We start from the raw sequence: 25,780 nt of genomic DNA, 5'->3' as shown, positions 1-25,780 counted from the left end.
GCAATACCATTTTCACCTATTGGGGGGCAAAATTCCATGTTGGCAAGGCTGTGGTGTAACTGGCTGATGGGAGAGCAAAATGGCCACCCTGGCTCCTCCTTGGACCTGTTATGCTTGCTCCTACCTCAGGCCCTCTGCACTTGCTGCTGCCTCTGTCTGGAACTTTGTCTAAATAACCATGAGACTTGCTCCTTCTAGCCAATCGAGGACACAGCTTCTTGTCCTTTCCTCAGTGAGGTCTCCCTGACTGCCCCCACCCCCCGCCACCACCCCTGGCGTCACAGTCATCACTCATTTTCCTCATAGGGCTCAGCTTTATCGGGAATGATTATCTGTTTTCCTCTCTTCTACTAGATCAGAGATCAGCAATTTTTTCCTGAAAAGGGCCAGATAATAAATACCTTGGGCTTTGTGAGCCCTATGGTCTCTGTTGCAACTCCTCAGCTCTGCTGCTGTAGCACTAAAGAACCATCAACAATGTGTAAATGAACAAGCGTGACTGTGTTTTAATAAAACTTTATTTGCAGACACTGAAATTCAATTTCATATTAATTTTCAAGGGTCACAAATTATTCTTTTTATTTTTTTCAATCATTTAGAAACGTGCAAACCATCCTTAGCTTGGGGGACATACAAGAAGGCAGTGGGCTGAATTTTGCCTGCAGGCAATAGTTTGCCCTTTCTTGTGTTAGAACATCAACTTCAGGGGTTATTGTCTGCTTGATACATTGCTATATCCCCAGCACCTAGAGCAGTGCCTGGCAGCCAGTAGGCTCTCAAGAGATATTTCCTGAGTGAGCAAGTGAACAGATCTATGAGTTGTGTAGGGAGCTACTGAACTGTGGAGATATGGGTGAACAGATGAGAGCTGGCAGTCCTACTCTTGGGGCCTCAATTTACCCCTGTGTGAACCTAGGAAAGGTCCCCCAAGAAGTCCTAGAAAGAGATCAAAAAACTGAAGCCAGAGTTGCAATTCAGCATCTTTATTCTTCCCCTTTAGCTCGAGGGTGATCCTGACAAACAGCTTCTGCCAGGAGGAGGCAGAAAAGACTGGGCTGGGCAGGGGCTCCCCAAGGACCTGGCCTCCCCCTCCTCCCATGGGGCTGGAGTTGGGGTTAGGGCCATGATCCAAGCTCGGCATCCCCTGGGGAGGAAGGGAGAGGACCACTCTTCAGCCTCTGTAGCCCCCTCCTCCAACAGCCATGTTGATGGGAACCAGCCACCTCCACACCCCAGGCAGGAGGGACCCGGGTGAGCAGCCCCATCTTCCTCCACGTGCGCAGGCACATGCACACGGGGGCCCAGGCGGAGCAGGGCTTGGTCAGTGTCCAGATACATGGCTCTGGCCTGTGGCCCAGTTGGCAAACATGAAACCTAGACTGATCGCCATGAAGAGGACCCCCAGGATACCAAAACACAGAGCCTGTGGATTTGAGGGAGAAAAGATGGAGCTGGTTGGGTACCTACACCCAAGCTCCTCCAAAGGATGTTCCTCAAGCCCTCCACCCCCTCCAGAGAGTGCCCCATTCATTCATGACCCTCCTTTCCTGCTCCCTCTCCTTCCTTAAAACCAGCGCCTTCCTGTGAACCCTCCTTCCATCTTCCTAGAACCCTTCAGGGAGTACTCTCCCGCATCCTCCTTGAAAACATTCCAACCCTCTTCTAAGAGTGCTCCTTCCATCTGTCTGAAGAATGCTTCCTATAAGCCAGCCCCCTTTTGAGTGCTTCCTGTCTTCTTAGACCCTTCTTGTGCTCTGTCTGCTCAGGCCCTTCCTATGACAATCTCCTTCATTCTTCCAGACCATCTGCCCCCCTCCCCGCCAAGCCTTCTCTTGAAAATGTTCTTTCAACTTCTAGCCATCCTGGAGTGCTCCCTCCGCAGAATGCTCCCTCTTTCCCCAGCCCTCCCCTGGAATGCTCACCTGGATCTTGGGCCACGAGTAGAGGGGCTCCACCTCAGAGGGTACAATGCGGAGGTAGAAGACGCTGGGAAGGATGAAAATGAGGCTGGGGGCTGAGGTGGACCCTGAAGGACAAGCAGGAGGGACAGAATCAATGTAAGTTTGGGGTACAAGGCCCATATTAGGTGGGGTCTGGGACTGGGGTTGGGGGTACTGACCGATAACCCCAAAGATATCCCGGATAGTTGGCACGCAGATGACGAGGACGTTGACCAAGACAAGGAGGATCAGGGCTATGGCCACATGGCGTGGCCAGCTGAAGGCCTTGCTTGGGAAGAGCAGCTGCTGCAGAGCCCGGCGGATCTGTGACCAGAGTAGGGTAGGACACAGGTCAGGGCTCAAGCACTACCTCCCCTTCCATGTAGTCATCTGTCTTTAACACCGCCCTCAGTCTGAGATCCCTGATTTCCCCTCCATCTGACTGTCTCTCCACCCTGTCTGACCATCCTTCTGTGCTTCCAACTTCTGAATGAGCATCCTGCCTCCCTTCTGTCTGACAACCCATGACTCTTCCTTCTGTCTGATCATCCATCTATTCCTCCATTCACTGTCTGAAATCTTGTCCTCCTCCTCTATCCAACTATCTCTGCCTCCTCCTGTCTGACCACCCACTTGTGCTTTCACCCTGAGATCCCTGTCCCTCTCTCTCCATCTGACAACCTCCATATCTCCCCCCTCTGTCTAGTCATCCCACCTCTCCATCTGAGAGCCTTGTCCCTCCTACACCTCACTACTCCTGCCTCCACCCTTTTTCTGGCCATCCCTATTTCTCCATCCTGAATGTCTATCTGTGCCTCTTCCCTGTCTGACCATTCCTGCCTCCCTCTTCTGTCTAGCCAGACACCTGCGCCTCCTCCCTCCAACTGACTGCCCCTGTCCTCCTGATTCTTTCTGCTTTGCCATCTATGTCCACCTTGTGTCTGCCCATCTATTTTTTCCCTCTCCGTCCATTTGACAACCCTGCCTTCCCCGTCTGTCCGTCCCAACCTCCTCTATCCAACCATCCATCCACTCCCATCTCCACTGTCCATCCAAACATTCCTGTCTATGCCCTCTACCCATCCATCCATGTCCCTCCGCTCCATGGGCCCACCCTCGCCCCCAACGCACAGGGAACAGCACGACTGGCACAGTGAGAGTCACCGCAAGCAGCACAGCTAGGCGCACACAGAGGATGAGCAGATCCTGCTGGCTGTACATGTGCAGCATCTCCGCCTCCACGCTGCCTGGGACATGGGACATGGGATACAGGATGTGACTGGAGCACCAGGACCAGTGTCCCAGAAACATATACGTGTGCACGCGCGCGCGCACACACACACACACACAGATGGTGACAAAATCTCCATGTGTGATGCGTACAGTCCCTTTGGAAGCTGATAGGTCTGAGGGCATGGAGGGAAAGTGCTCAGGTTCCTGCCCAGCAGTCTGCCCAGTCCCCACACCAGCTCCCTACCCAACCCTGGCCCCAGCCCCACTCACTGTAGAAGGTCAGGTAGCCAAAGGTCGCTGTGAGTGCATACATGCAGAACATGGCCCCAATGGACACGTTGGCCACGGCCTGCATTCTGCGCTTGGAGGGCCTGAGGTATAGAGGTCATAGAACTGTCATGCCCAGACCCCTGGACTTGGTCCAGGCCCCTCAAAACCAGCCCCCACCCTCCAGAGTCCCCTCCTCCCAGAGCTGATGTTCAGCTAGTACACACTGGGATGCCCATCTCTGCCTCCCCTGTACTAGCCACTCCTCCCTTCTCTGTCCATCCATCTTACCCCATATGACCATCTTTGCCTATCTCTCCACCTATCTCTGCCTCTCTCTTCCATTAGACTGTCACAGCCTCTCCCTTCATTCTGATCATCCATGCTGTCCCTCTGACTGATCATCCCCAGATCCCCCCATCATATCATCCCTGCCCTCCCTTTGTCCATCCATATCCTTCTCCATCTGACCATCCCCATCTCCAGATCCCATCCACGTATGCCACCCCTCCATCTCATCTTCTCAGCCTCCCCTCTTGTCCATTCACACTTGTACTGGATGTTAAAAGAGTAGAATACTTAAGTTCCAATTAGTAAACAGTCACTGCCCTGCGTCCCCCAAGGCCTCCTGGCCACCTCAAACCCCTCCCTTGGCACTATCTAGCCACAATCAAGCTACAGCACTAGGACTGTTGTAGGGCTTGTGGCTTATGACTATCGCCCCACCTGCTGCCCCATCACACATGCCCACTTGCCTGCCCACTCACCGGCAGAGTTCTGTGTAGATGGGCAGCACCTCAGGGTGGCAGACAAAAGCAAAAGCCATAATGGGCACTGTGTAGAACATCTGGGGGAGTGGCCCAAGTACAAGAGATTAGAGCCTGCAGGGTTCCATCCTCTCCTCCCCATGCCCCCAGCCCCACCACTGCCCTCCATATCAGACACATGGAAGCCCCCAGTGTCTGATACCTGGCTCCACTCTGAGCAGAGTGCACTGTGTGACAGAACCAGAGGACCTGAGTGAGGTGCAAGGCATAGACATACGCCTGCACACCAACCTGTGAGTCAGCTGTGAACATCTGGGCCTCACAGCTTGTGTTGAGGCTTGGGGGGCTCTTCCTCTCCACTTCTGTCTCATTGTGGCCTACAGCACACCCAAGCTGGAACTTCTTATAGATGACCTGGGGGAGGGAGGGTGTGGAAGTGAGGTCATGGGGAAGGCTATGTCCCAATGCCCCAAACTCCCTCCGCACTTTTTCATGTCCTTCTCCCTCAGACTCACCGAAATGAGGAAAAATAGCATACAGGTCAGAGAGAGACCACTGGTATACCCCAGGTAGCCTGCAAGGGGCAATATATGGAGCCTCAGAAATCAAGGGACCCCCCCAGAGCAAATATCAACCCCCGCAGGCTGGCCTTCAAGGCCCCCTCACCCCAATTTTGCCACACTTTACACAAACTTCTACTTCTATCTGGACCACCCCACCACCACCACACACACACGCACTTAGCAAACTCCTATTCATCTGTTAAAAACCCACACCAAACAAGCTCTCCTCTGGTATTCCACAGCCCTTGAAAGTCGAGATTCTTTGAATCTGGCTCCCCTTCTCTAATTCCACGATCCAATGACCAATTCAGGAAGCCTCTTACCCAAGTGTCTCATGAGGGCCAGTGGCAGGATGATTAACACACTGACAATGATGATGAGGAGGTTTCCCTTCAAGAACCAGTCCCTAAGGAGACAGGTAAACATAGTGAGTAGCTGCCTGCCAAAGAAAACTGTCAGGCAGACGCTCATAGAAGACAGCTGGACAGAGAGGTTTCTGCATGCAGTCAGGAGAGATGGGCTGACCCCTCAGCTGTGAGAAGTCATCCAGGTGGTTGCAGAGACAAATGGCACAAAATGATTGATGGAAACAGCCAGACGGATTATCAGACTGTCAGTCACACACAGTCAGAGGGATATAGCTGGAAACACACACACAGCTGGACAAAACTGTGCCATCAGACCTCAAATGGACATACAACCAGATGAGCAAACAATACCCCACATCAGCCAGACTCACATAGTCCAACACAAGGTACCAGACACAGAGAGAGTCATGACCCTGGTATGTCTGATAGGTAGAACACCAGTCTGATGATCTGGTAGGCAGGCAACAACGCAGAGTCAGACAAAAAGTCAGAAACACACACGTGTGGTCGTTTGAACAACTCAAGGTTTGTTGAGCACCTGAAAGTGGCAGGGCCGATTTGGCCACACAGTCAAAGATGGAAATAGAGACAGAATCAGCCAGCTGGCCACTCAGTTGGAACCAAGCTCAAAGAAAGAGCAGGATCTGTACAGAGATTGGAGGGAGGTGCCCAGGCAAGATAGTCTGTTAATACAGGATTGGCTGAACAACTGCTCATTTATTCAAAAGAATTTTATTAAGTGCTTACTATGCTCCAGGTATTCACACATTCTCTTTCTACCTTAGACACACAGTTACACAGACATGAACCAACAAAGTACCATTGGTCATATATACAGTGGGAGCTAATTATAATAATTAGACACACCTAGTCACATAGACTGTCAGCTACCTGGATGGTTTCAGGATCAAACCAAAGATCTAACAGTATACACAGAATCAGCTATCATATACAAACAGTTGAAAAGTTTCAGCCAGCCGATGGATCCAGAATTAAACAGTCAGCTGGATACATACTCAGAACAACAGGCAAACATACATGGCTAGAACCATAATACAGAAGACATATACAGTTGTAGTTGAGGATCACACACAAACAGCCAGAAAGAATTTGCCAGAACGATGGTCACCAAGTTAAACACAGAAAGTTAAACACAAATCACGTATACTTAGCTGGCACCACGGTACACTGCACACACACGTGCACATACTCTCTTGGAGTCAGTGACCATACACTTATAGCTAGACAGATTCAGCCAGCCTAATGGACCCAGAATCAAACAGAATCCACTGGACAGAGAAAGTCAGAGTAAGCAAATGTCAAACACACATGGTTGGAGCCACAGTATACAGGACACAGCTGTAGTCAGCTAGCATACAGATGGCCAGAGAACCTGCCAGTATAAGAGTCACAGAATCAAACCCACGGACAGAGTTTAGGTCAACTGGATAGGTACAGCCACACGGTCAACATCAGAGTACCCTGCACACACAGAGTCAGCCAGAACAGTCACAAAAATCAACACATGGTCTTACTGGACTCCTGCAGCCAGAGCAACAGTCACACGTACTACTGGCATCACAACACACAGGAATCGCAGTCTGAACAAACTGGCCTGCCCAACTGTCTCAAAATGGAAGACCTGGGGGTCAGCTGGACACACAGTTGAAGCTAGTAGCCAGACCTCACGGGCAGAATCAGTGGTCTGTGGGCCAGAGCCAAGGGGTGTTGCACACTCACCCCTCAGGGTCCATGTCCAGGAAAGTGCCGATAACCAGGGGGAGTTCGGATTTGATGATGAACAGGTAACTGGACATGGCTGGTGCAGGTGGGGGGAGGTGTAAGCAGGTGTAAGCATCTCCCTCCCACCCCAGCCTGGGGAAGCCCACCTCAGCCCACCCTCTTCCCCCAAGCTGACCCCCACCTCCCAGAGTCCTCACCCCCAACATTGTGCAGACAGATGACCGCGGCCACCACTACCTTCCCCGCAGGCCCCAGCGCCCTCTGTCCCAGCTGTTCATAGGCTCGGATGCCTGGAGGGGAGGGGACCAGAAAGGAACAGATTGTGGGTCGAGGAGCCCAGGCCAGGGGTGAGTTGGAGGCCAGAGAGTCTGGGAGCTGAGGAGCTGGGGCTTGGGCTAATTGGGCCTCATTGCTGGGAGCTGGAGGTGAGGGCTAAGCAGTTGGGGTTGGAGTCTGGTAGGTGGATCTGTGGCCAGGGAGAAGGTTGGGGGCCAGATGTGGGTAGTTGGGGTCTTGGGGCAGGATATGGACTGAGGCCATGGCAGGAGTGAAGTCTGAGAGCTGGGGGCTGAGGACCGGCAGTCTCAGGGTTGCGGTGCTGGCTCCCATGGGTACGTGTGCTGGAGACTGAGGGGTGGGGGCTAGAAGTGGCGTGGAGTGGTCTGGGGTGGGGGCTCTGGTTTGATGGCCAGACTGAGGGCTGAGGGCTGGGAACCTGGGAGCCCAGATGAGGGCTGAGGGCCAGGGTGCCGTCTGGGGTCTGGAGCCCAGAGAGCTGAGCATGGTGTCTGGGGTCCTGGGTCCAGGATCTGGGGTCCAAGGTCTAGGCTGAGCTCTGGGTCTCACCTACAACACCAGCACAGGTCAGCAGGAGATGGATGGAGTACGAAGACAGAAGAGCGATGCAGAGCAGCAGGGCCCTGTGGCAGATGGCACTGATTGGACTTGGCCCCCAGGCCTCCCGCCTGCCCACCACACCCCTCCCCCACCCCAGACTGCCTAGGACTCACAAGAAGAAGAGGACCCCTGTGTGGGCCATGGCATAGGCCAGCCCCAGGATGCCGCTGCCCATGATGGCGTTGCTGAGGTTGAACACTGACATTCCAAACGATGTCTTCCCCTCGAACTGCGGGTAAGGGGCAAGGCCCGGGCACACATGGGGAGGGGGACCAGGGAAGGAGACCAGTGCCGGGGCCTGGGAAAGACTAGGGAGGAAGCGACTGGGGCAGAGGAAAAGCCCAGGAAGGGCCATCAGAGGAAGGAAAAGGATTTGAAGAGGAGAGCTGGAAAGGGAAAGGCTAGGTGAGATTTTAGAGGGGAGCAGGTGGAAGTGGAGAGGAACAGGGAAGGGTGGGGCAGCGACCAGAGGCAAAACAGCTGAAGGGAATAACCGGGAAGAGGGAGCAGCAGGGGAGGGGCTGAGCTGGGCAAGGTGCAGCTGGGACAGATCCTGTGGGGTCACTCACATCCATGAACTGGGCTGGCTTCCTCCCAGGAGAAGGACTATGGCTGGGCAGGAAGCCCTCGTGCTCCTGCCTGTAGCTAGAATAGGCAGGGAAATTGAGGCTGATGAGAAGGTAATTCTGATCCCTGACCTCAACCCCTTGGGTCCCCGACTCACTCCACAGCACCCCCAGGGAGGGCTCCGTTCATCTTTGGATCCTGCAGTTCCATCCTGTGGGCAGAGAAATGGGGTGGGGGGTTCAGAGATGGAGCAGGGGGGCTTACAAAGTGGGGAGAATTACATGAAGGGGGTCGGGGGGGGTCCGATAGTGACGGACAGATAGATATAGAAACAGAGACACAAAGATGAGGTGAGGGGAACAGGAACAGAGGGATTAGAGAGACAGGGAGACAAGTGGAGATAATTGAGACAAGAGGGAGAGGCCGACAAAGAGAGATGAGAGAGAGAGAGAGGGACTCAGGGGAGAGACGCCAACAGTTACTCACTGAGACATGGAGAAAAAGAGGGCAGCAAGAGGTAGAGGGGTAGAGACAGAGACAGAAGGAGAGAGATACCGACCCCTCAGCAGATGAAATGGCCATTTGGAGCTGGGATAGCCTCTCCTCCCAGACCCCAGACTCACTCTCTCTTGCTGTCTGTCTCTTCCCTGCCCCGGTCCCCCGCGCACCCCCCTCTTCCCTCCACCCTCACCGAGTGGTTATGCCTCTCACTCCTTACAGGGACACGTGTCCGCCTGACTGCCCCACCCCTCCTAACGCCCCCTACCCCCCTCCTCCCCGCCCGGGCCACCAGCCTGAGCCCAGAGCTGATGCAACCTGTTGGAGGGGCTGAGGATGGGAGGCGGGCTCAGCGACCCCAGCCCCCCACAACCTGGACGCGGCAAACTGCTCTCTGCCACAACTCTGAATATTCTCACTGGAGGCCAAAAGCAATTCCCCAAACTGAACCCCCCTCCAGGGATAGAAGTGACCCAGGGACCCTCATTTAATCCCCCTTCTAGGGACTAGAGAGGTATTTTCTGGGACCCTTGTCAAGTCTTAAACACTCCTATTCCAGTAGAAGTCACTTTAGAGACACTTCCAGACTTGAGATCCTTTCTGGGCTTGGGGTGTCTCAGGAACATGGCCAAGCCCTAATTTCCCCTCCTGAAGAGGAGCTGTCTCTGAGACAATCATCAAAAGCCCCCTCCCAGGGCCTGATGTGTTTCCTGGGGTGGGGTGTCTCTGCAATCCCCACGCAAGCCTGGAGCCTCCCTCTTCTGGACGGAGTGTCTCTGAAGAAGCCCCCAGCCCTGAACTCACTTCCTGGGAACGCCGTATCTCAGAAACCCCCATTCAAGGTCCCCATCATGACTAAAACTCCCTCCAGGAAACCCCCTACTCAAGCCCTGAATCCCCTTCCTGGGTCGGGGAAGGCTCTCAAGGAGCCCCTTCGTCAGCCACGAGCACCCTCTGGAGCCTCCCACCCACTCCTGAATTCATTTCCTGGGATCAGGGTACCAAAAGGATTCCCCCTCCCATTCAATTCCACACTAGTGCTAAAAATGCCTCCAGGGAGCCCCTGAGCCCTCTCCCAGGACCCCCATTCGTGCCCTGGGGACTCAGGAGCCCCCCTCGATGGCCAGCACCCCCTCCTCACCTTCCTGCTCCTCTCAGCTCTTGAAGCGGCAGCAACTCAGAACTAGGGCTCTGGGACCCCGCCGGGCGGCAGAGCTCCCGCTCAACCAGACCCTGCCTTCCCCTGCCCTCTGACCAATCAACTCCGCCGGGCTTGCTCGGTGGCTAATCAGCACTGCCCGGGCCCCATCTGGCAGGCGGATTTTTTTTTCCTGTAAAGTTTTAACTTTAACTCGGTTTCCCTCTTCTGGTTCTGGGCAGGGGGAAGTCGGGGGGAGGTGTGCCTCCCTTCATCTGAACCCACATGGAGGGAAACAGAGGTTTCGGCGGAGGTGGGGGAGATGGGCTGAAAGATCAAGGGAGTAGATCCACTCCTAGAGAGAGGGACAGACGGAACTGACTCAGGGGTCAGACATACAGTGGGATGGGATGGATGGCAGGAGGAGAGACAGAAATAGGAAGAGAAACAATCCCAAATAGAGACAGGCAGGCAGAAGAAACAGCACAAGGACAGACAACAGGAGGGGACAGAAAGGGTATGAGGGAGTGGTAGACAGGCAGAGGGGCAGTCAGCGAAGAAAGAGACTCAGAAACGGTGGGCAAGGAGAGGCTCTCGCAAGCTCCTGGATGAATGCAGATGGACAGGTGGACACAGCCAGACACATCCCCAAACAGAGATTAGGAACAGACACACTGGCTCAAAGGGACAGAGCAAGTCCTGCTGAGGCAGAGAGACACATGGAGGGGCAGGTGGCAACAGGCAGAGAAAGTCAGATTCAGGCAGAGGAGCAGACAGACCTGGGGACAGCAGTGGGACAGGTGCAGGGAGAGGCACAGCCAGGCCACCAGAGGCTGACCTCAGACAGACAGCCCAGCTGAGAGAGGACCCTAGATCTTGGGGGGGGTCCCCAGAGGGAGGCAGGGAGGGCACTTGTAGTTGGGCGGGGAGTGTGGATACACACTGTCTGCAAACTAGGCACACCCTGAAGTCCTGGACCCCAGCCTAGGCATTGGGTGGAGCCTGTCCACACCCTAACGGAGGAGCCCCACTGTCTGTCTGCCTGTCTCTCTTAAATAGGGGTCTGTCAGTTGACTCCATTCGGGCATGTGACAGGCATGTCTGTCCCAGGCAAAGCATGTGTCTCCCGCAGGAAGTCAGGCGGGGTGGACATGGGGTCCAGGCCCGACTCGACTGGGCTGTTTGTGGCCCAGGTGGACAAGAGGCCTCTGTCCCGGCCCCTCCACCCACCTGCCCGCCCCCCACAGGGAGCACAGAATTCCCGGAAAGGCCAGGGGCTGGCTGGGGCTTCAAAGCTAGCCTGGAGGCTCCCACCCCACTCGCAGTGGGAGGAGGGTGAGGGATGGGGCGTTCACTTCCCCACAGCAGGAGAGAGACTCCCGCACACTCAGGGATCACAGCCCCATCCAGGGGCTTAGAGATGGAGGCAGGCTCGCCATCACCCACAGAGGTACAAACTCGCATGCAGACTCCCAGCCACACACAGAGAATATAGGCTGACCAATACGAACACGCGCAGATGGCACATGGAGAGCCCAGGCCATGGGACAGCCACATATAGCCACACAGAGTGACTTAGTCTGATAAGTATCATCACCCACTGAGCCGCACACAGAGATCACAGACGGATGCAGTGATAGGCTCACACTGCTTTACAGCCACTACAGACTCACAGACATCGTCACCCACGGACTCACAGCCACACCAAAGAGAACCAACAGGCAAATCACACACAGACTCACAGCCACACACGGAGCCAGAGCACACAGACAGATATGATTCCACAGAGCCGACAACATCATACACAGGCCCAGCATCTCCAACACACGTGATTCCAGGTTCAGATGACCCTGGAGGCCAACGTCCAGGTTCAGCCTCTATCATGATACCTCTGTGCATGTGAATTTGTGTATGAACTTGCGACCACATACAGCTCTGGTCACAGAGAGAGAGGCACCCACAGGCAGACACGATTGTACAGACAGAGAAGCCGCAGTTACAGACACGTGCACAACTGCATTCAAGCAGATAGGTGCACACAGCCGTGTATACACAGCTATTCACACAAATCAAGTCGGGGAAGACACGCACAGGGAATGCATATGTAGGCGCACAAACTGGAAAAACAGGGATGCAGAGAGTACACTCACTATCATTACAAAGAGGAAATGCAGAAAATACACCTAAAGCTGCATGAAGAGGAAACAAGGGAACATACACTGGCACCAGAAGAAATGCCCTTACGGAGCACACACCTATAGCCACTCACCGAGGAGAGATGCAAACATGGTGCCAGAGAAGAAAGACACACAGACGTCGGAGACACACACACAGAGGAGAGACAGATAAACACACTTCTCACCCACGAGCATTACAAAGGAGACACATAAGCACCCAGGGAACACACACACACACAGCCCCATATAGATGCATTGCGCAAGCAGATGGGACCAACACACAGTTGTCAAAAAGGAAACACACGAGTTGGATAGGCAGCGATAGACACAAGACACAACCAGGCAAGTAACATAGTAAGACACACGTGGAACTCACATACATGTGTTTGTTGCTGGGAACATGTACAGGTAGCTGAGATACCCTCAGAGTATTCATACACAGGCGCGGGGGCACAAGCCAGCGGGTGCACACACACACACCACTCCACCGTCTATCCCGGCCTACTCCGTGTCTCTCGTCTCTCTCCTCTTCCCCCCTGAGAGCCATCAAACATCTGTGCTTCAGGCCAGCCAGGGAAAGAGACACCTGTCAGCAGAGGCCTTGGCCCAAATGACTAAGGGGCGGGGGACGGGGACTGGTTAGGCAGGTGTCTAGATTTCCAAGAAAAGTTTGAAGTGTCCCATCCAAAGAACTAGTGAAACTTCAACAAAAAACAGATGCCCTCACCCACCACCTCCCAGAGCAGCTTCCTCCTCTGATCACTGTCCTCCCCTCCAAGGGCCAGCCCTGCCCTCCAACATTGCCCAGCACAAGGCCACCTGGGCACACAGCTGGAGGTCAATGAATGCTACTTATCAAGTGTCATATTATCATCATTATTTTTATTTCTGCCGAGTGAACTCTTCTAGGGGAGGGGCAAACCTTCATCCAGCTCTGCACCCCATAGCTCATCTAAGTTTCAGGGCATTGCAAATAGCAGGTGTTCCACATATGCTGGTAGGAGGAAAAACAAAGGGAAAGTGAAATCTGGCTGCAGAGGCAGCCTGCTTTAGAAGGAACAGATGTCTTTAAGCTTGACAGAGGCCTTGAGGCCGTGCCAGGGATAAGAACGCTTTGTTCGTTCATCAAAGTAGGGCCCTTTCTCAGGGTCATTTAAGGCTTTTGTTGGTTCATTAAAGCAGACCCTCGTGGGACACTTGGGATTCCTATCGAATCTATTAAAAGTCAGTTTAGGATCTTGTCAGTTCTTCTAAGCAGACCCCTGCTTTTCATTAAAACACTGCTCAGCAGTCTTCAGGGGAGGGAGCCACGGAGCAAAGCAGTTAACAACGCAAGCTTTCCCAGCTCTGCAACTTAGGAGCTGTGCGGCCAGGAGCAAGTTTCGAAACCTCACTGTTTCAGCTTCCCACAGGGCTTACTACTGCCTAACTCAGGGTCATGGGGAAGATTGAATGAATTAATACAGGTGAAACGCTAAGAACAATGCTTGACATACAGTAATCGCTCAATAACATCTTTGTGAAAGGAATTAATGAACTCTCTCTGCCAGTGAAGGCATCCCCCCACTGAGCTGGGTTTGGATTCTAATCTCTCCTTTCATGCAGGCTCCCCACGGATAACACTTCCGTCCCTCAAAGCAGCCCCTGGACGGCAAGGCTTTTTGAGTCAGTGTCTGGTCCCCTGCACCTGGACCACCCCCGTCTTTCCCTCACGTGGTAAGATGCCCTCCAGCACAGGGCCGGCCTGGCAGCTCCCCTCTCCTTGACCTTTTCAGGAGGCTGAGGGGAGGACACCTTTACACTCAGTGGGGTGCTGGGTGGGAGCTGCAGGCGGACACCCCACTTCGGGAAGAGCCTGGGGAGTTCAGAGCCTGGCTCCTGTCCCCCAATCCCCCCAGCCCTGCTGGAGGAAGCAAGTTTCTTTGCAAAAAATTAAACATCCTCTTTGTGAGAGGCAAGAAAACAGGAAGCATCCCACAGGGTGAACATGGGCCCCCAATGCCTGGCACCCCCTCCTCTCTGTGGAGCAGCGCCTGGTGGCTTGAACCCTTGCTTTCTCACACTTGCTCACCTCTGCAGGGGAGCCATGTTCCCACCGCCCCCCACAATGCCCTTGAACTCCGCTGAGAAGCTCTGACTTCCTCCCTGGCTCTCCAGGGTCTCTGCGTGGCTGTCTACACCTCCTCCCAGGGCCCCACATAAATGCAGAGCACACCAGTACGGAAAGAGTGAAGGAACAAAGCAACAAAAGGGTGAATTCAGCAAACATCTATTGAACACCACCTGTGTGCCGGGCCCTATTCTAGGTGCCAGGGAGGCAGCAGTGAACAAAACAACAGAAACCCCTGCCTAGCGAAGCTCACATTTCTAAGGAATGATGAATCTATCGTTCAGTTGTTTGAATACTCGCCAAGCTCATTCCCACTTCAGGGTCTTTGCACTTGGTGTTCCCTCTGCCTGGAATGCTCTTCCTCCAAATACTCCTAGGGTGTGCTCCCCTTCAGGTCTCAGCTCAAATGTCACCTCGTCAGAAAGCCTTCCCTGAACACACTGTCTAAAATAGCAATTCAATCCCTGTTACTCTCCAATCCTTTCACCCTCCTTTATTATCCTTCATAGCTTTTATCATCACCTGACATAACATATTTATATACTTAATAGTATATTTCATTTAGTAGTTACTTTAGTAAGTAGATATGTATAGATACTAGCAGATTTATATATATATATCAGCATATACATTTATATAAGATATGTATATTTTATACATAAACTATACAAAAAAGCATAGATATATTTCCACATGACATATTTATATTTATTTGCTAATATATAATTTATATACTAGTAAATATTAGACATCACTATATATTTCTATATCATCACATACGCAGTAAATGGCATATGTTTACACATAGAATATATATATATATATTCTCCTTTGTCTCCTTTTCCTCATCTGTAAACTGGGGAAAACACAGCTATTATTAAAAATGAAATTATGTAAACTTATAATTAAATAAATTAGATTTTAAAAGGTGATACTCAAAACTCATCACTTCTTAATTATTATTTTACTACATTTCATTATTTCTATGCTCCTGAGATCATTTATCCCTATTTTAATTGTACTGTAGAAATAATACACAATGGTGCACTAGTGCATCTCTTCCAAGACTCTGTGTTCGTGACTACACCTTGGTAAGTTGAAATTTGACAAGATGATAGTATGTAAACCATGGAAACTGGCAAATGTTAGAAATCAGGGCTTCCTCTCCCTCTCCACCTAAAGAGCTGATTGTTAACCATTTACCAGCACACCACTGAGAGCACTCAGAAGAGTGCCTGGCACATGGTAAACGCTGTAACAAATGTTTCCATTACTATATTTGCTTGTGCACTGGGTCGAGATGCAGTCTTTTTTCTAGGTCCGAGTTAAAAGTGTTTGAAGAACACAGAATTACAGTGTGCGGAACTACACCTATTTAATCCTGCCAGTGACTCTCTCTGGAGTCTGAACTACTTGTCATCCCCATTTTACAGAAGAAGAAACCGCAGGTCTGACACGGTAACAGTCAGAAGGCGCTATCAGTTAGCGGAAGTGGGATTTGAAATTGCAGCCGAGCAGCTTCTGCGCGCTCGCGCACTTAATTAACGCACTCTCCTTCCTCTCAAATTCGCTACCCCAGAGGTGATTGCACTTCGCGGCGTGCGAAAAATAAATAGGTGCCGCCGCGCGCGTTGTATCTTGGGAAATGTAGTCCACAGGTTCAAGGAATACTATTGTACAAGAAGGGAGGGGCGGAGAGTACGTCGATTTTCGCCCTGTAACAAAAGAACAAAGTCAGTTCTCGTGCCTCGCGACGTTTCAGCCATGCCGTGCGCGACTTTGGCGCTTTACTCGCGCCCGTTGCATGCTGGGAACGGCAGTTCGCCCGACCGGCTACGTCGGCGCGAGATGGCGGAACTCACGTGGTACGTTCAGGTCTGGTCCCCGCTTGGCGCGAGCTACCGCGTTCCACGATGACAGGCTTTCCACGCTCTGGTTGCCCTTAGGCATGCGCGACAGACATTCGGATCAACTAGAATACAGACTGAAGCCCTACGACTTCTCACCGGTTTGCGCTCTCGCCGAGGCTCCGGCTGCTTGCGGACCGGCCTCCTTCGTTCCGCTTCTCCCCACTCCGAAAGTTTAAGGTAGGCCCTGGGGCGCGGAGGACTTGGGTCCCGGCCAAGACGGTTGAGGCATGCCTGCGTTGTCCCGCCGGTGAGGGAAGGAGGCAAGTTCGCCCTCGGCGCTGCAGCTGCGTAGTCCGGGCAGCTGGCACCAGGTAGGCTCCAGACCCAAGGTTTGTCTGGAGAAGGGGACCACTCATGCGGGATGGTCTGGGGGTGGGCGGGGGGGCGCAGAGGTCCAGATACCGGCGGAGCCGGTCTTGTGGTCCCATTGGGGACTTGGGCTTTCAGGTAATGAGGAGGAGGGACCGGCGGTGTAGCCAGAGGGCTGTTAATGGGTGGGTGTGGAGGTTTGGTGGGCTGCGTGGGTGTAATAGAGGTCTGGTGGGAGTGTTATTGGGGAATCGGTGAGGGCTAAAAGGCGTGTTTTAGTCGATGTGTTCAAGGGGGCCAATGGGATGTGTTCGTTAATTAATGAGAGGATGGTAGAGTGGGCAACTAGAAGATAATGGGAGGTAGGTAGGAGTGTGATCCTTGAGGGACTGATGGAGGTATGATATTCAACGGGTTAAAGAGTGGTGGGGCATAGTGATTGAAAGGATAATGGTGCGACCGTGGAGGGAATAATAGAGGCCAGTAAAAGTCATGATCAAGGAACTAATGGGAGTAGTGATCAAAGAAGAGAGAATGAGAGGCTGAAGGGGTGTTGTAATCAAAAGATTTTAGTGGGTGATGATGGTATGATCATTGAAGAATTAATAGGAGCAGAGTGAGCAAAGAGGGGGTAATAGTAAGCTGTTGGGTGTGATCATCAAGTGATTGTTGGGTGGGGATAAAGGTGGGCAGTGAGGGGAGAATGTGGAACTGATGTATGATTATCAGGGATTAACATGAATGTGTGGTAGTGAAGGGTTACAAGGGGCTAGTGGTGTGATCTGTGAAGGATCAGTTGGAGAGCCAGGTTAATGGGGACTGATAAATCATAGTAATTGAGAGCTCGATGGGGGACTAATAGGCCATGATTCTCCAGGCATTAATGGGGGGGCGGTGATAAAGATGTAGTAATAAGGGAATTATTGGGGGCCTAATCACTTCAGGGGAGAGAGATTAAGGAGGTGGGGAGCGCAGTGAGGTAGTATGAGGATAATGGGGTGAAAACAAGGGATTAATGGGGGGCTAGTAGGGCTATATGACTCTAGGGGCAATGAGGAGAGCTGGGAAGACAGTAAGATGTTATTGGGGGTAAGGTGGGCAGAGAAGGGTTGATAGTGGGGTTTAATATGTGGTGTGTGAGTGACAGCAGTGGGAGGTGGACAGGGTCAGTAATGGGTCATCTATGAGATGTGGGTTGGGTTTGTGGGATCTTTGGGGGGGATCTGTGGGGTTAGTGATGGAGCCTGAGAGCTCAGTGGTGGGGTCCTTCAGGCTCAGTGAGGTCATTGGGGTTAGTGACTGGGCTCCAGCCTTCCCACCTGTTGAGTGAGCTGTCACATGGATCAGATGAGCCCGGTTTAGTTTTTGTGGTTCTCGCTGCCCTGCAGAGGTAGGTGATGGCCCACTTACTGATATAGGGCGGCGTCAGCTTACTGTTGGCAGGTCCCTGGGCAAACAGTGTGTGAGATGGGACGGACGTCAAAGGATAAGCGGGATGTCTACTACCGCCTAGCCAAGGAGAATGGCTGGCGTGCCCGCAGTGCCTTCAAGCTGCTACAACTTGACGAGGAATTCCAACTCTTCCAAGGTCCCCACTTGGCGGGCGGGTCACGGGGGGATGGGGTGGGCGAAGGGAATAGACAAGTGGGCTAGGCCTACAGAGCTCCCTGTGGTAGGTGGGCTGACTTGGAGGGTCTATGGGGCAGGGGCCAGGCAGGAAGATGGGCAGGTATGTGAAAGGAGCTGGGCATCTAGGCAGCAGATAGATACGGGTGCTCCCCAGGGGAAAGGGGTGAACTTTGTAGGGTCCCAGGTTGGAGAGGTGGGTGCAGCTGACCACTACACCTTCCTGTGTGTGCTCAGGTGTGACGCGGGCAGTTGACCTGTGCGCGGCCCCGGGCAGCTGGAGCCAGGTGCTGAGCCAGAAGATTGGGTGAGTGTGGAGTCCCAGATGGGAGAGTGGGAGGGCAGGTTAGATGGAGGGTGGACCAGGAGTGATAACTGGGCTGACATGGACCATGTTGTCCACAGGGGCCAGGGGTCCGGCCACGTGGTGGCCGTGGACCTTCAGGCTATGGCTCCACTACCAGGTGTGTTACAGATCCAGGGGGATATCACCCAGGTGAGAGCATGGCTTGGGGTGTTGGGGTGTATCCTGGGCAAAGGCCCCCCAACCTGTGGGCTACGGCAAGTGGAAGAGAGAAAGAGAAAGACAAACAGACTGAGAAAGACAGACAGAGATGGAGTAACTGAGAGAACCCAAGAGAGTGTAACAGCAGAGAAACAGAGCCAGCCTGTCATCATCACAGAGAGACAGCAAAAAATGATCCCAGAGATGGAGCCTGGTCTTAGGCAAAGCCTGAGAATTTGGCTGACCCAGGGGCTGCGGGCCAGGGCCAAGGGCAGGTGGGGTTAGAGGGCTGTGGAGGGGGTGCTTTGGGGCCACTCATCCTCCCTCTTTTCCATAGCTGTCCACTGCCAAGGAGATCATCCAGCACTTTGAGGGCTGCCCCGCGGACCTAGTGGTGTGCGACGGGGCTCCTGATGGTAAACAGCAGGGATTGGGAGGCCAGGCGGGGGCCCTATGTGTGTCCTTCTCTGTATGTCCCGCCTCTGTTGGCTTCTTTTACTGCCTCTCCTCTCCACTGTCAGCTATTCCTATATCTAGCAACTTCTCCCTACCTCTGTTTCCTATTCTCTGCCTCTGTCTTCTCCCTCCCCGTACTCTACCATTTGGGTTTTGTCCACCCTTTCATCTTCTTATTGCTCATCTCTCTGCAACTGTCCAATTCCATCTTAGTGTTCACTCTTTTTCTTTTTTTATTTTCAGTTAGTTAGCCATCCATCCATTCAGCACATTTACTGAGCACCTGTTGTGTGTCAGGCACTGTTGTACATGTTGGGAAAATATTTGTGAATAAAATTCTGCTAATCTCTGACCTTATAGAGCTGGTGTTCTAGTGGGAGCAGACAGAAGAGAAACAAGTGATTGAGCTTTGTAGCCTGTCAAAAGGTGATAGGTACCATGGGGATGTCAATGAAAAGGAGAGGGAAGAGGGGAGTACCTGTAGGAATTTTAAATAAAGTTGGGAAGGCCTCATTGGCTTTAGCACAAAAACCTAAAGGAGTCAAGGGAATGGGCCAGGGGCACGTCTGGAGGAAGAACAATCCAGGTAAAGGAATTGGCCTATGCAAAGGCCCTGAGGTAGGAGGGTGCTTGGCATGTGTGAGGTATAGCAAGATCAGCGTGGCTGGATCAGAGTGAGTGAGCAGGAGAGTTGTAGGAGGTGAGAACAGATCCTTGTGTGGATCTTTCTGGGCCACAGTGGTGACTTTGGCTTCTTCACTGAGATGAGAGCGTGGAGAAAACCATGAGAGGGTTGTGAGCAGAGGAGGGCCGTGCCTGACTTGGGTTGTGACAGGATCCCTCTGGCTGCTGTGAGCAGTGTGAGGGGTGAGACCTGGGGAGGGGAAGCCGCTGCAGTCGTCCAGGTGGAGTTGAGAAGATTTGCTAATGGCTTAAATGTGGGTGTGAGGAGGGAGTGGTGGGTGGGTGTGTGTCAAAGGTAACTCGAAGATTTTTGGCTTGAACAACTGGAAGGATCAGATGAGATGGGAAAGATGATGGGAGGAGCAGGTTTGGACAGGAAGATCGGGAGTTTGTTTTTGGATGTATTGAGTCTGAGATGTTCGTTCTGATCTGAGTCTGGAGTCAAGAGGAACAGTCTGGACTGGAGGTAGAAATGATGATAACAATATTCGCGCCTGAGGTGGTTTTGAGAATAAAAATGAGTGCCTAAGGGTTAGGAGCTCAGAGTACGCATCTAGTTGGCAGGTAGTATTTGCATGCAGAACCTTAGCAGTAAGAGAGCCTAGGAAACGTTTTTAGCTCTCTAACCTCTCTGGGAGGTTAGAACAGGAGCATAGCTAGACTGGAAGGCCCCCTAATGCTGTTCTCTTGATGCAGTAACCGGCCTCCATGATGTTGATGAGTATATGCAGGCCCAGCTCCTCCTAGCCGTGAGTAACCCTGGCTGCCCCTGCCTCAGTTTGGCCCCTTCCTGGCTGTCTCCACCTCAGCCTTAGCCATCTGTCCTGCCCACAGGCTCTGAATATTGCTACACATGTCTTGAAGCCAGGGGGCTGCTTTGTGGCCAAGGTAAGACTCAGGGAACCTGGTAGGGGGTAGAGAGGGGTCTCCAAAGGTCATCCTCATGCCTTCATCTCTGCCTCCCCACCCTGCAGATCTTCCGAGGCCGGGATGTGACACTGATCTACAGTCAGCTGCGTGTCTTCTTCTCCACCGTGCTCTGCGCCAAGCCCAAGAGCAGCCGGAACTCCAGCATTGGTCAGTGGGGTGGAGGGGCCAGGCTGGGGGGTGCACATCTCAGGGACCCATCCGCACGGGGTGGTGCTGGCAGTCGCCCCTCACTCCACCTTATCCCCACAGAGGCCTTTGCTGTCTGTAAGGGTTATGACCCCCCTGAGGGCTTCCTGCCGGACCTGACCAAACCCCTGCTGGACCACTCTTACGGTGAGAGCCAGAGCCCTGGGCCCCATCCCTGGGGAGAGTCTGTCCACCAATGGAATTTATGTCCCAGGAGGGCCCTCAGCCCCACCCCCTGGTGGAAACTCTGCACCTTAGGGGAATTCTGTCCCAAAAGGATCCTCAGCCCCATCCTCTGGAAATTCCACCCCCGTATGGATATTTTGTCCCAGGAGGATCTTTAACCCAGTGGCCTAGTGGTAACTCTTGGACCTGGTGAAAAGTCTGTCACAGGAGGATCCTGAGTCCTACCCCAAGGGAGACTCCACTTGTCTGCGGAGATTCTAGACTAAGAAGACTCAGTCACGCCCCAGGTGGAAACCCCACCCCTGTTTGGGAATGTCATCCTGTGAGGGCCTTCAGACTGGCCCCTAGAGGGAAAAAGCACAGAGCGGCTCTTGTGGCAGGCACACTTGAGTGAGACAAAGTCCAGACAGTATATGGCAGGTGGACATAAGTGCAGTCGGAGAAAAGTGGGTTGGGGGGGTGTGTTTTAGAACAGGTGATCATGGAGGGCTTCCCTGAGGAAGTGATCTGAACCAAATGAAGGATTTCTGGTAAAGGAGGGTAAGAGTAGCTGGTGGATACGTTGGGGAGGCCTCGGTACCCATCCTGGGTGCAGCCTGAGTCACGACTGTTCCCAGACACCCCAGCCCTGTCCTGCCTCATCTCTCCCTGCTTGTCAGATCCAGATTTCAACCAATTAGATGGTCCCACCCGCATCATTGTACCATTTGTGACCTGTGGGGACCTGAGTGCATATGATTCGGACCGCAGTTACCCACTGGATGTAAGCGCCCAGCCAACAGTGGGTGGATGGGGGGTGCTGTCCTAGGTTCCCAGGTCCTCACCACCCCCTGCCGATATGTGTCCCTGCAGCTAGAGGACGGCTCAGAATACAAGTATACTCCGCCCACGCAGCCCCCCATCTCACCACCATACCAGGAGGCCTGCACCTTGAAGAAGAAGGGGCGGCTGGCCAAGGAGATGCGCCCCCAGGACTGCCCCATCAGCACAGTGGACACGTTGCCCCAGCCCCTGGCCGCCCCACAGCGCCACACCCTGCTGGCCTCTGAGGTCTGGAAACACGGTCCCAGAGCCCTTAATGCCCTTTCTCTGTGCCCACAGTGACCCCCTCCTCGTGTGCCTCCTTCTGCCCCAAATCACATGGTTTCTGGGACAAACTTCTCTTCCCTGCCTCCCAATAGCTATAAAAGTCAATGGGTAAAACCAAGTACAGTGAACAGAAAAGCTTAGCCAAGTATCTGAGTCCCTTCTTTTTTTCTTGAGTAGGTGGAAGACAATGAAATGAACTGTTCGCCTTAAGATGTTAAGGTAAATTTGCCTTTTTGTCTAAGAATTTGAGTAAATGGCACCTTTAAGAAAAAACTGAGTAAAATTTCACCTTTGAAATTTTTACATCAGCTGGTAAGATTTCAGTCAGCAGACCTTTACTAAAACACCTGATCTTATGTGCCAGGAACTGCTTTAAGGATTTTACATATTGAGGTACTCAGTAAACATTTATTGAGCACATGCTGTGTGCTGGGCATTGTTCTAGGTTTGAAGATAGAGCAGGGAATAACACAGACAAATATCCTGGCCGTCAGAGCTTCTAGTTTGGGAAAGAGGTGATAAGCAGTGACACAGTCTAAATGCAGGAGTTTCCACCCACACATACACAAACTATTTATCTTGACCTCTCTATATATGTACGTACACACACACACACACACACACACACACACACACACATATATAAAATGTAAAAGTAATATGGGATATGAAGAAATTTTTAAAGCAGGGTAAAGAGGTCAAGAATTCTAGGAGGTGGCAGTTTGCAGTTTTTGAAAAGGTTATCATGGAAGGTCTCACTGAGGTAATGTTTGAGCAGAGACCTGAAGAAGATGAAGGAGGGAATCGTGTGTTTATCTAGGGGAAGAGCATTCCAGGGAGAGGAAATAGCAAATACAAAGGCCCTGAGGTGGAACCCTGCCTGGTATGTGAGGGAGCAGTGAGGAGCCAGTTTGCCTGGAACAGTCTGGGCTAAACCTATCAGTGCTGGAGGGCTTCGCACACTCAGGATACCACATTAGAGGACATCCCTGTCTGGCAATGGCTTTGCAGGTTATTCAGACCAAGTCTTCCATTAAAATAAGAAGTAAAAAAGACATCTTTAAAAAAATGAAATGGCAAATCACAATGGGAAGAGATATTTATAATCCCTATATATAGTATCCTTGATATTTAAAAAACTGCTATAAATCAGTAAGGAAAAGAAAATATGAGAATGGCCAGTAAGCACATGAAAAGCTGCTCATCAGGGAAATGCAGGCTAGAACTAAAAAGATTGACAATACTAAGCGTCTGGAAGGATGTGCAGCAGTTGGAACTCTTGAATACGCCCATGGCAGCATATAATGGTGTAGCCACTGGAAAATTGTTAGGCATTATCTGCTAAAGCTGCATGTGTGCCAGTTCCACTCCTAAGAAATGAGTACTAGAATGTTCCTAGCCAGCACTATTTGTAGTACCCCCAGACTAGATACAGCCCAAATATCCAATAGCTGTAGTATGGATCGTTAAATCCTGGTTTATTCGCAGTGGAGAACTACACATCAAAGAATGAACATTATATGTTTTATGCATTTTTCTGTGTGTTATGATTCACAATGCAAGTAAAGGAAAAAACTTCAAAAAAATGTTAGTAGCTGAGCAAACAATGATTATAGTAGAAGACAGTGGGGAAACATATTTTGGTTTAAAACTTCCTTTTACTTTGACCTTTAGTTAGCTGGCAATCTGATAAGGACTCGGAAGCTGTTTGCTGTCAGGAAAACCAGAACTTGAGTTGATGAACTTGTTTTCAAATATCTCATCAACCGGTCCTGAACGTACAAGCTCCGAGTGGGAACCTGCAGCAACCACCAGGAACACAGCGAGGAAAGAAACATCACGGAATGTCCGTCTGCACTGCAGAGGGGATTCTTGAGTGGGGTCTTGCCTCTTCTCTAAATCTTTCCAGCCGTGTCCTGATTATGTCCAGAATTTACCCTGAGAGCGGGGGTTCTTAACCTTGGTAGAAGTCAGGGTTATGTGTGGATTTGATGGAGGGATATATTACATCTTTATTTTCACTAAATATAACTGAAATTTTAGCTGTACCCCCGGATCTGAATGTTGGCGTCAAATCACAATAGTAAAAGCAGTGCCTGCAACTTCCACCAATACAGATCACAGTTACTTTTTTATGTTATGTTACAGTCGTTGCAGGCATCTTAAAATATTGTTCACATTGGTCACTACTTTGAATAAGATCTTAAAATTTGATGTATTAATAAAAAAAGTTCATATAGCATCCCAATGTTGTTTCATTTTAACATGGTAACTATTTTTCTAGTTTTATTGAAATATAATTGATATAATGTGTAAGTTGAAAGTGTACAACATAATGATTTGATACATGTGTATATTGCAAGATGACTACCGCAGGTTTAATTAACATCTATCACCTCACATAGTTACAGTTTTTTCTCTTGTGATGGGAAGTTTTAAGATTTGCTCTCTTAGCAACTTTCAAATATACAATATAGTATTGATAAGTATAGTCACTATGCTGTATATTACATCCCCAGAACTTATTTATAACTAGAAGTGTTGTACCTTTTGACCACCTTCACCCATTTTTAGATTCCACATATAAGTGAGATCATACAGTATTTGTGTTTCTCTGACTAATTTCATTTAGCATAATACTTACCTCAGGGTCTGTCCACGTAGTCACAAATGGCGGGTTTCCTTTTTTATGGCTGAATAATATTCTATCATATGCATATACTGCATTTTCTTTATTCATTCATCTGTCAACAGATCCCTAGGTTGTTTGCATATCTTGGCTATTGTAGATAATACTGCAGTGAACATTGGGGTGCAGATAGCTCTTAGAGGCAGTGATTCCATCTCCTTTGTATATATACTCAGAAGTATATATTTGGGATATGGGGAATGCTGGATCATATGGTAGTTCTATTTAATATTTTGAGGAACCTCCATGCTGTTTATTTAGTTTCCATAATCCTGTGTATTTGAGCGTGTGTGTGTGTGTGTGTATGCACATGCACACGCATGCTTTCAAAAATATTCTATGAAGGGGTCCACAGACTTGATCAGATCAGATGCCAAAGGTTCCCCAGAACAATTTTTTTTTTAGCTATGCTGCATGGCTTGTGGGATCTCAGTTCCCTGATCAGGGGTTGAACCCACACCACGGCAGTGAAAGCCCAGAATCCTAACCACTAGGCCACCAGGGAACTCCCCAGAGCAAATTTTTTACATTAAGAACCCGTCTCTTAAAGGAATATCGGAAAGTCTGCCATGACTGCCGTCCTGAATTTCTATATTTTAGCAAACAGGAGCTGACAAACACGAGCTACATGGGCAGACCCGGCTTCCGCAGCTTACTCGCTTATCTTTAGAAAATCACTGTTCTTTGTCCACACACCAGCCATTGACCTCAGGACTACCGACATCCCAGTCTGTGACCCCAGGTGTTTCTATACCTGACTTTGTGACCCTGGGAGTGTCCATACTGAGTCTAACCCCAGGGGGCCCACACCACAGCTTGTTAACCCAGGAGTCTTATCACCCACGTCAGTGTGACCACAGGAATGTCCACACCCCAGTCTGTGTGACTCCAGGAATGTAAAACAGAAGTATCCACACAAAAGGTGGTGTGTCCACACCCATC

At 51.3% G+C, this 25,780-nt stretch overlaps 2 protein-coding genes across 10 annotated transcripts; one reads left to right on the top strand and one right to left on the bottom strand.

Moving 5' to 3' along the window:
* Positions 1-509: 509 nt before the first annotated feature.
* Positions 510-10,031, bottom strand: SLC38A5 (solute carrier family 38 member 5). 3 transcript variants are annotated; one of them, XM_060002476.1, is made up of 16 exons: positions 9,985-10,031; positions 8,503-8,556; positions 8,348-8,423; positions 7,892-8,007; positions 7,728-7,801; positions 7,079-7,171; positions 6,879-6,957; positions 5,094-5,176; positions 4,723-4,781; positions 4,499-4,621; positions 4,208-4,287; positions 3,444-3,544; positions 3,072-3,187; positions 2,120-2,264; positions 1,923-2,026; positions 510-1,423 (listed from the first exon to the last, which is right to left on the bottom strand). In XM_060002476.1, exons 2-16 carry the CDS (start codon positions 8,553-8,555, stop codon positions 1,322-1,324), a joined length of 1,404 nt encoding a protein of 467 aa, XP_059858459.1. In that variant the 5' UTR covers position 8,556; positions 9,985-10,031; the 3' UTR covers positions 510-1,321. The 3 variants fall into 3 exon arrangements, with proteins under 3 accessions (XP_059858459.1, XP_059858460.1, XP_059858458.1); XM_060002477.1 differs by lacking the exon at positions 9,985-10,031 and adding an exon at positions 8,969-8,978; XM_060002475.1 differs by lacking the exon at positions 9,985-10,031 and adding an exon at positions 8,905-8,958.
* Positions 10,032-15,647: 5,616 nt separating this feature from the next.
* On the top strand, positions 15,648-24,534 carry FTSJ1 (FtsJ RNA 2'-O-methyltransferase 1). Of its 7 annotated transcripts, XM_060001787.1 has the most exons (14): positions 15,648-16,133; positions 16,215-16,355; positions 17,917-18,075; positions 18,351-18,420; positions 18,519-18,609; positions 18,956-19,034; positions 20,455-20,507; positions 20,593-20,646; positions 20,733-20,835; positions 20,938-21,021; positions 21,720-21,823; positions 21,913-22,110; positions 22,327-22,368; positions 23,824-24,534. In XM_060001787.1, exons 3-13 carry the CDS (start codon positions 17,955-17,957, stop codon positions 22,357-22,359), a joined length of 990 nt encoding a protein of 329 aa, XP_059857770.1. In that variant the 5' UTR covers positions 15,648-16,133; positions 16,215-16,355; positions 17,917-17,954; the 3' UTR covers positions 22,360-22,368; positions 23,824-24,534. The 7 variants fall into 7 exon arrangements, with proteins under 7 accessions (XP_059857770.1, XP_059857771.1, XP_059857768.1 ...); XM_060001788.1 differs by having other exon boundaries at positions 15,648-16,355; positions 21,726-21,823; XM_060001785.1 differs by having other exon boundaries at positions 15,648-16,355.
* The last annotated feature ends 1,246 nt before the right edge of the window (positions 24,535-25,780 follow it).

This window comes from Delphinus delphis, chromosome X, assembly GCF_949987515.2.
Source record: "Delphinus delphis chromosome X, mDelDel1.2, whole genome shotgun sequence".
Taxonomy (NCBI): domain Eukaryota; kingdom Metazoa; phylum Chordata; class Mammalia; order Artiodactyla; family Delphinidae; genus Delphinus; species Delphinus delphis.
This window is presented reverse-complemented; position numbering and strand designations above follow the sequence as displayed.